The sequence below is a fragment of the Myotis lucifugus genome, unplaced genomic scaffold (genome assembly GCF_000147115.1).
Source record: "Myotis lucifugus unplaced genomic scaffold, Myoluc2.0 scaffold_5749, whole genome shotgun sequence".
Classification (NCBI taxonomy): domain Eukaryota; kingdom Metazoa; phylum Chordata; class Mammalia; order Chiroptera; family Vespertilionidae; genus Myotis; species Myotis lucifugus.
In genome coordinates, this window is record NW_005876797.1 from 1 (window position 1) to 9,448 (window position 9,448).

A 9,448-nucleotide genomic window follows, 5' to 3' on the forward strand; every position below is an offset into this window, starting at 1 on the left:
GGCCCATGGCAGGATGGCCGCCAGCAGCTGGGACCTGGCCGGTGCTGGGAGGGGGGGGGGCATTGCTTACGGGCAAGGGGGCCCTGGGAGCTCGAGCCCTAGCCTCTCCCTGTCCCGCGCCCGTGGGAACAAAGACATTACTCCCGGGCCAGTGAGTCCATAGTGACACCTGAGAAAATGCTTCAGGGGAGGGGACCCGCGTCGGTGGGGGAATCTTACCGAGGCCAAGGGCAGACCAGCCTCAGAGCCAACAGGATCGTGTTACTTCCTGCCTCACCCTCCTCTGGTTCCCTCTCACGAGCATAAAATTCAGACCCAGCCCGGCTGGCACGGCTCAGGGCTTGAGCGTCCACCTAGGAACCAGGAGATCACGGTTTGGTTCCTGGTCAGGGCACAGGCCCGGGTTGTGGGCTCCATCCCCAGTGGGGGGCGTGCAGGAGGCCGCCGATCCATGATTCTCATCATTGATGTTTCTCTCACTCTCTCCCTCTCCTTTCCTCTTGGAAATCAATAAAAATATATATTTTTCAAATCAATAGAAACATATTTAAAACAAAGAATCGCTCCTTCTCGATCCGAATCCCACGCTCCGGGGTGGGCCCAGCGAGGACAGGCCCCTGGGCCACGAGGAGGAGGGGGGTGGGGGGAGGGAGGACACATTCTTCCAGAAGCCTGGCCTGGGTCCGAGGGACTCCGGTGCCCAGCGGCCGGCCCTCCGGCTCCTCCCCCGGGGACAGGCCCTGGCTGCCGCCGCACATTCCTTCCCCGGAGGCTGATGAGCGGCGGTCCCCAGGCCCCTGGGACCTGGCGCTTGCTCTTGGCTCTAAGGTGTCCCCTGAGCTGGCCCAACCCGCTGCCATGTGTGGGGTCACGCCCCCCCCCCAGCCCTGCCCCACGCGGAAGGGGGAAAGGGCGGCAGGTGGGGAGGAGCCCGTCTCACCTGCCTGTGCACTGGTTCCCAGAGGCTGACTCAGGTTCCTGAAACACTATCGCCAGGTGCTCATCAGGGCCCAGTGCACAGTGATTCGTATCAGCAGGCCCTCCCGTGGCTCCCCTCCATCCTGTCACCTCACTCTCCCTCCTCCCCTCCCAGCGCTAAGATTGCTCCTTTCGCTCTCATGTCAATGTTTCTCTCTCTCTCTCTCTCTCTCTCTCTCTCTCTCTCTCTCTCTCTCTCCCCAAATCAATTTTTAAAAATTTTTTTAAAAGAGTAAGCCTTTAGAAAAAAAAAAGTGAGCCTTTCATGTAAACAGCACATTAGAAACCTGTAGTTTTTAAAAACCAATATGGGCCCGGGTCACCGTAGCTCAGCGGTTGAGCGTCGACCTATGAACCAGGAGGTCACGGTTGATTTCGGGTCAAGACACAGGCCCGGGGTTGTGGGCTCCATCCCCAGTGTGGGGCGTGCAGGAGGCAGCCGGTCCATGATTCTCTCCCATCATGGATGTTTCTCTCTCTCTCTCCCTGTCCCTTCCGCTCTGACATCAATAAAAGTATATTTTAAAAAACTGAATGTATTGGGATGACATTGATTAATAAAACGTCGGTTCCAGGTTCAAGCTCCTGATGCTGGCAGGCCGCACAGGCGAGGAGCGCTCCCTTCTCTTCGCCGCCCCGCAGGCTCCCGTGCTCCCCATGCTGACGGCCACTTGCGTGTCTCCCGGGAACAGGTGGTGGCCTCCGGTGACCCCAGCCCCGTGGCTGGTTTGTGGGCCTCTTTGGGCAGGAGGGACATCGATTCAGCGCCTGGCACGGGAGCTGCAGATCCATTCTCCCCTTTGCTTGGGCTCTGGGATGTTTTGCAAAAACACGGACTTTGCTTTTCCTCGTGATCGGGGTTGCTTTCTCTTTGACGTCTGGGTCTTGTGTCACCTTCGGAAGAGCCTCCCGGAGTATGACTCTTCCCATCTCTCTCTCCTGTGTCTGTATTTCCCAGTCTCTGCTCTTCTTGGCGTTGATGTTGTCTTCAGCTGTGGGGTAAGAATCCGGGGGTCCCCCCCAACGTATTTCCGATTCTTCCCCCACGGAATGAAGTGACCGTCGTCCACACCCGTTTCTCTATATACTTTGGTCTCTTTCTGGATTGTTCTCTCTTATGACAGCTCAGCCTACCCACTCCTTCTCTACAGCCAACTGTACCTTATACTCCACCTTTTTATCACAATATTTGGAGCCCCGGCTGGCGTGGCTCATTTGGTTGAGTGTCGTCCTGGGCACTGACAGGTCGCTGGTCCGATCAATGTTTCTCTCTCTCTCTCTCTCTCTCTCTCTCTCTAACCAATAAAAAACTATTTTAAAAATATATATTTGGAAAAGGTAGTCTTCCCTCACTATTCTTCATTTTCAGAATTTTCCTGGAAATGTTTATATATTCTTTTCTCTCTTTTTTTAATGTACTTCAGCAGTATTTTCTCAAATTCCCCCAAATTTTCTGCTGGTTATTTAATTGGTTTTGCGTTCATTTCTGGCTACCTTTAGGGAACTCTGACATCTTTTCAACACGATTCCTCCTCTCTCAGAACAAAGACTGTCTCGTCGCTCATCCACACCTCCTTTTTATACTGAATAGTAATTTCTAACACTTTTCACATTGCTTTGCTCTGCATTGCTTGGGAAGCTCACTGCTAAACATCTTCTCCTCAGGGTCGCAGGTGGAAACGGGGTCTTTGCTCCCATTATAAGTGACATTGGATACTTATAGCCAAGTTCAAAGGGGTGGGTGGAGACCCCAAGAACCCTGCATGGTTTTGGTTTTTTTAAATTGATGATTGAGAGAGAGAGAAACATCGATTTGTTATTCCACTTTTTCGTGCGTTCAGTGGTTGATTCTCCTATGTGCCCTGTTGCCACCTGTCACGTTCTATGTAACTTCTGACAAATGAAGAAGTGAAATTAGAGTGCGACCCAGCACAGAGCTGACAAGAGGAAGCGACTTCTTCTCTGAGCGAAACAAGCCATGAAGCCTGATATTCCTGCACAGGGGCAAGCAGCCCAGACCCGCTCAGAGCAAACGCTTTCACCTTTAACAAACCACCTTCCCAGGCGAGACCAGACCTCCAGACACCCGAGCTGTTGTTGAATGAGTTTTAGTTTTAGTTTAGCAGGATGTGAAGGATCGGGCGTGTATCCGTGGCGCCAGTGAACGGCACTTCAAAATGGGTAAGAGGGTATGTTTGACGTTATGTGCTCTTAACCACTTTTTTTAAACCACTTTTTTTAAAAATAGCAAAAACAACACAGCTGGTATAGCTCAGTGGTTGAGCATCAACCTATGAACCAGATCATGGTTCAATTCCCAGTTGGAGCACATGCCCGGGTTGCGGGCTCCACCCCTAACAGAACCATGACCTCCTGGTTCCTGGGCCGACGCTCAGCCATGGAGCCACACCGACTGGGCACAAACTTAACCCTTTTAAACTGAACAAGTCAGAACACTCACCATGTTCAGCCTCCCTCTCCAGTTCCCCAACTTTCTACCCCCAAACACATCCCTGTCCCCCTTCCACACTTACGGCCATTCCGCCCCGGCCGCCTGTCCCAGGCAACCCCCACCTGCTTTCTGTCTCCATAGACTTGCCAATTCTGGACATTTCAGATCCGTGGACTCACGCAAATGTGGCCTGTGGCTCCGCTTATTTTTAAGGAATGAAGTCTGAGGGACACGTTTGGAGACTGGGCTGAAGCCCAGAAATCATAAAGGCTTTTAAAAAAAACAACGAAGGATGTTTCCAAGAGGTAGTAAGACAACCTTGTCAAGAACTGGAGGAAGGGGTGCGGTATCTCAGGGGGAGGAGAGGAGAGAGGCTGTGATGCTCGGCCGCCTCCTCACGCCCCCTTGTGGCTGGTAAAGCCTTGGAGAGCAGGACGCGCCCATGTAGCCAGAAGATGATGCGGGTTTGGAGCCATGGACCTTGCACTTCGGTTGTATAACTATTACCCAGGGTCCCCCCCCTCCCCCCGCCATGCACCGTCACCCCCTGGACCTGCAGAAACGGGGTGACCACTGGATGGCTCATCTCCGAGACAACACTTAGAAACCCTCCCCAGTGGGAGACTCCGACCGTCTCGGTTTCTGCACCTAAACTCCTAGACACCTTTCCATGCCTTGTCCCCGCGCACATCACTTTTTTTCCATTTTAACCATTTGCAAGTGTATATCTCTGAGGCATCAAGAAGACCGTTGTAACTCTAGCTGGTGTGGCTCAGTGGATAGAGCTTCGGCCTGTGGACTGAAAGGTCCCGAGTTTGATTCTAGTCAGGGCACATGTTTCCATCCCCGGCGCGGAGGCAACCAATAGATGTGTGTCTCTCACATCAGTGTTTGTAGAGACAAACATGTCTCTCCCCCTCCCTTCCACTCTCTCTCTAAAATTCAATGGAAAAATATCCTTGGATGAAGATTAACAAAAACATAAAAATAAAAATAAATTTTTAAAGGAGGAAGTAAGGAAAGATCCGGAGGAACAAATTACTTGCTCAATTACAACCGCTTGGGGGCGCTGCCGGCCTCCTGGCTAAAGCAGCCTGTCCAGCTGCTCCCTCTCCCGGCGGAAGTGAACACTGCAGACTAAAATGACCCCGAGTCCAAGGGCCCTGCCCATCTGCAAGCAACACCTCCAGCAGAGCCGTCTGTGTGCCTCGGCGAGGGATTTGCTGTACCTCCAGACAAAACACAGAGAGAAACACTTTCAACAACTTACAAGCCACACATTTGCCTTCAGGGCTCACACCGCTGCGTTTACGTCCGCGCGCCCTCAGCACTGCTGTTGACTCGACAGGACTCCCCGCGGCAGAACCCTGGTCAGGTCATTGCTGATAGGCTCGCATCTGCGGGTGGAGGGCCCTGTCACTGTTCATAGGGATGGTGTTGTCCTGGCGGCTTTCTTTGCTGTTGAGAAAATGACATCAAAGGTGTTTGCCTTTATTCAAAATGGAAGGTTAGAACTGTCAAAACTACTGAAGACGTAAGCAAGCAGGTGCATTATGCTGCCTCCCATGTGAGGGGCTGCTGTCTGCGTGTGCCAAGGACATGCTGGGCGCGTGCAGGTCTTTTCATTCTACGTTCCTGTAAGCTTTCTACATATCCCAAACGCGGGAAAGCATTCCTTTTCAAAGAACTAAAGGAAATACGAGACAATAACCAATACAGTAATCGTTACTTAGTTACAAAAATAAGTTCTAAGGCTGATTTTTTAAAACATGGACGCTCCACAAATGTCCGCGTCACCCTTCGCAGGAGCCGTGCTGACCTCTGCACCTCCCCCTGTAGAGAACGTGCCGCCCAAGCGGGCGAAGACCAGTGACTTCTCGTGATTCCCAGGGACCTTGCAGTCAGATGCCCCTGGCACCAGCACCAAAGCAGCAGCCACCTGGGCACGCTGGTAGACGGGCTAGGTACACCGTAAGGCGACCATCCAGTGGGCCACTAGCAAGAATGGGAACAAGGAGGTAGATCGAGATGTGCTGGTTGGGAAAATGTCCTGAATTAGCTAGTTTAGGAAAAAGCTGGTGGTGCCATGCAGTCAAACCCTGTGATGTGTGATAGGGCTGTAGAGTTTGGTGACATGTAAATAGTGTGTAAAGCAAGTTTTTATGGTTAAGAAAATTTGTTGAATTTTCTGACTTAAAGTTGAAACTTAACATGAAGAGAGAATATACTCTTTCCATGGGCTGTTTTTAAAAACTGTTGTGAATGATCCTATTTGTGTGTGTGTGTGTATTATGGTATATATATTACACAGGGGGTAAACCCAAAAAAGTGCAACTTTAATTAAAAGTAATCACTGAAATTTAAAAAAATCAATACTCTCAAAAAAAAAGCAATCACTGAGAAGTAAAAATGGCTAACTCAGGAATTTAGATGGGTTATCTTTGAATTTATAAAACACACACAATATATGTATATATTATAAATAACGAGGCAAATATATTCCTAACTCGTTCTTTCCTGGGAATAAGCTTGTATTCAACTCTTTCTACATCTGGTTTTTAATGTGTTTGCATTGGTTTTTCTATTATCATCAGCAATTCCTTTCACACTTGCCCGGAAGCTGCACTTCAAGGAGCCAAGTGTTTGAGCGCCCCCCAGCCCTGAAACACCCCCAGCTTTATTAGGCTAATGCTCTAGGGCAGGGGTCCTCAAACTACGGCCCGAGGGCCACATGCAAATACAAATATTGTATTTGTTCCCATTTTGTTTTTTTACTTCAAAGTAAGATATGTGCAGTGTGCATAGGAACTTGTTCATAGTTTTTTTTAAACTATAGTCCGGCCCTCCAACGGTCTGAGGGACAGTGAACTGGCCCCGTTTAAAAAGTTTGAGGACCCCTGCTATAGGGCGCCAATGCCCAGACCCTTCCAGCTCTGGGGAAGGCAGGCAGGGTCTCCACTTATCTTAAGGATTCAGGCTGCCACGAGATGACCAGCCACATTTTTTCAACTGTTAGTAGCCACCGACCCACTTGTACCCAGACTCTAAAATGCCTAGTCAACACTTAGGAACTTTGCAATGCCTGTCCTGCAGTGGTTATTTTCAAGAAGCAACTGGTTTTTATTTTCTGTTATGGCCCTTCATTTTACACACACACATTTCAGAGGGGGAGACAGAAACATCATTGAAGAGAACCATCCATCCGTTGCCTCCTGCATGCCCCCTACTGGGGGTTGAGCCCACAAACCAGGACCATAATTGAACCCAGGACCCTTGTCCGCAGGCCAAGGCTCTATCCACTGAGCCAAACCAGCTAGGGCCCTTCATTCTGTAATGAACATCAAAATTACACAACTCGCCCTAACCGGTTTGGCTCAATGGATAAAGCGTCAGCCTGTGGACTGAAGGGTCCCAGGTTTGATTACAAACAAGGGCATGTACCTTGGTTGCAGGCACATACCCAGTAGGGAGTGTGCAGGAGGCAGCTGATCGATGTTTCTAACTCTCTATCCCTCTCCCTTCCTCTCTGTAAAAAATCAATAAAAAATGTATTTAAAAAAAGATATTACACAACTCCCAATGTGACTCCAAGTGGTTACAGGTGCGGTGGGGTTCCTGAGGATCTTGTGACATTGCTCAACTTACATGACTTGCAGTGAGCCACGGAAATTCACTGATATATGCATTACCTACTTACGTCAACATAGTGAGAAACTCGCCAGAATGGATTTGCCTACAACTTCTGGATTTTTCAAAAGGCATTTCCTAGTTATACTCCCCTAAATCTAGGACTTAAACCTGTTGACTTCAGGTATTTTATGATTAGCAAGTGAAAACATCAATTTTCCTCTACACCATGAGGACTAGTGCTCTTTGGAGACCAGACTTCATTCACAACCAGTTATATAGAAACTCTGCACAACCAGTTATATAGAAACTCTGCATCTGCTGTTACATGAAATTGAATAATATTGAATCTTTATTATATTTCAACCAATAGATTTAATTCTCTAAATAACCACTAGCATAATGCGTAACATTACCTTTCTTTCAAAATCTGGTCAAAGAACCTTCTATATGCAACTTTTGATTTTAAAAAGAGCTACGTATTTTAAAATTGATTTCTACTGTATGTTCCCTTCAACCAATCCCATCTTTTTTTAATTTCCTTGCTGGTATTCCAAAAACTTTCTTCATTCTCAGGTACCCAACACTATGCCCAAACTCAGTATCTGAGTCAGTAGTTTACTATACCTCCTTACTACAAAATTACGTTAGTCTAAAAATCTTGATCCCTCACACCCCCCCCAAAATAAAAATAACCTTACTTAGCACTGATAAAAAAAGATGACACTACTTGGGAATGCAACAACTTTATTGAAAGTGCAATTTAAATTGGTTGAAAGCTTAAAAGGGATTAACTTAGACACCCCCTCTCAAGCGCAGGACCAGGTGCAGAGTGGACTCTTTCTGGATGTTGTAGTCGGACAGGGTGCGCCCGTCTTCCAGCTGCTTGCCGGCGAAGATCAGCCGCTGCTGGTCTGGGGGGATGCCCTCTTTGTCTTGGATCTTGGCCTTGACGTTCTCGATGGTGTCACTGGGCTCGACCTCGAGGGTGATGGTCTTGCCGGTCAAGGTCTTCACGAAGATCTGCATCCCACCTCTCAGGCGCAGGACCAGGTGCAGAGTGGACTCTTTCTGGATGTTGTAGTCGGACAGGGTGCGCCCGTCTTCCAGCTGCTTGCCGGCGAAGATCAGCCGCTGCTGGTCTGGGGGGATGCCCTCTTTGTCTTGGATCTTGGCCTTGACATTCTCGATGGTGTCACTGGGCTCGACCTCGAGGGTGATGGTCTTGCCAGTCAAGGTCTTCACGAAGATCTGCATCCCACCTCTCAGGCGCAGGACCAGGTGCAGAGTGGACTCTTTCTGGATGTTGTAGTCGGACAGGGTGCGCCCGTCTTCCAGCTGCTTGCCGGCGAAGATCAGCCGCTGCTGGTCTGGGGGGATGCCCTCTTTGTCTTGGATCTTGGCCTTGACGTTCTCGATGGTGTCACTGGGCTCGACCTCGAGGGTGATGGTCTTGCCGGTCAAGGTCTTCACGAAGATCTGCATCCCACCTCTCAGGCGCAGGACCAGGTGCAGAGTGGACTCTTTCTGGATGTTGTAGTCGGACAGGGTGCGCCCGTCTTCCAGCTGCTTGCCGGCGAAGATCAGCCGCTGCTGGTCTGGGGGGATGCCCTCTTTGTCTTGGATCTTGGCCTTGACGTTCTCGATGGTGTCACTGGGCTCGACCTCGAGGGTGATGGTCTTGCCGGTCAAGGTTTTCACGAAGATCTGCATTGTCTGTTAGAACAAAAAGATGAAACAACAAAAAAAAAGAACCGGAGAGTTTAGCAGGCAATTCACCCATGAACACATTCCTAAGTCAACACATTCCTAAGGCTAAGTGTCATTTTTTTATTGGCCCAATGGCTAAGATAAACACTTGCCTAGGGCAAGGAACCAAAAAAAACCCCAACTTGCCCTGACGGGTTTGGCTCAGTGGGTAGAGCGTCGGCTCGCGGACTGAAGGGTCCTGGGTTGGGTTCCGGTCAAGGGCATGTACCTTGGCTGGGGCACATCCCCAGTAGGGGGCGTGCAGGAGGCAGCTGATCGATGTTTCTAACTCTATCCCTCTCTCTTACTCTCTAAAAAAATCAATTAAAACAAAAAAAAATTGCCTAACACAACACAGATCACGTATATAGACATGGACACTGAAAACCCACACAGCGTCACTAACCAGTGTCACCCCGATACATTGAGAAAGGGAAACCTGCCCACACACCCTCAGAAAGGGGACCGGAACCGGAACCTTCCTGGCGAAGTCAACCCCTGCGCCGGGCGCTCAGCAGAGAAGGGCAGGGAGACTGGCCCCGAGGACGATCCTGGCCGCCCGTCCGCCTCCGTCAATTGAGCCCAGGCCCCAGCCCTGCGTCCCGCCGTCGGGGAAGGGAACCCTAGCGCCCCCCCCCCCCC

General features: G+C 49.9%; 1 protein-coding gene across 1 annotated transcript; it reads right to left on the minus strand.

Moving 5' to 3' along the window:
* Window positions 1-7,787: 7,787 nt before the first annotated feature.
* LOC102442670 (polyubiquitin-B) lies at window positions 7,788-8,785 on the minus strand. The gene has a single exon (XM_006109092.3). It carries the CDS (start codon window positions 8,768-8,770, stop codon window positions 7,853-7,855), a length of 918 nt encoding a protein of 305 aa, XP_006109154.1. The 5' UTR covers window positions 8,771-8,785; the 3' UTR covers window positions 7,788-7,852.
* Window positions 8,786-9,448: the final 663 nt, after the last annotated feature.

Excerpts from the sequence above, each read along its gene's own strand:
- LOC102442670 (XM_006109092.3), bottom strand. The coding sequence starts at position 8,770 with ATGCAGATCTTCGTGAAAACCTTGACCGGCAAGACCATCACCCTCGAG.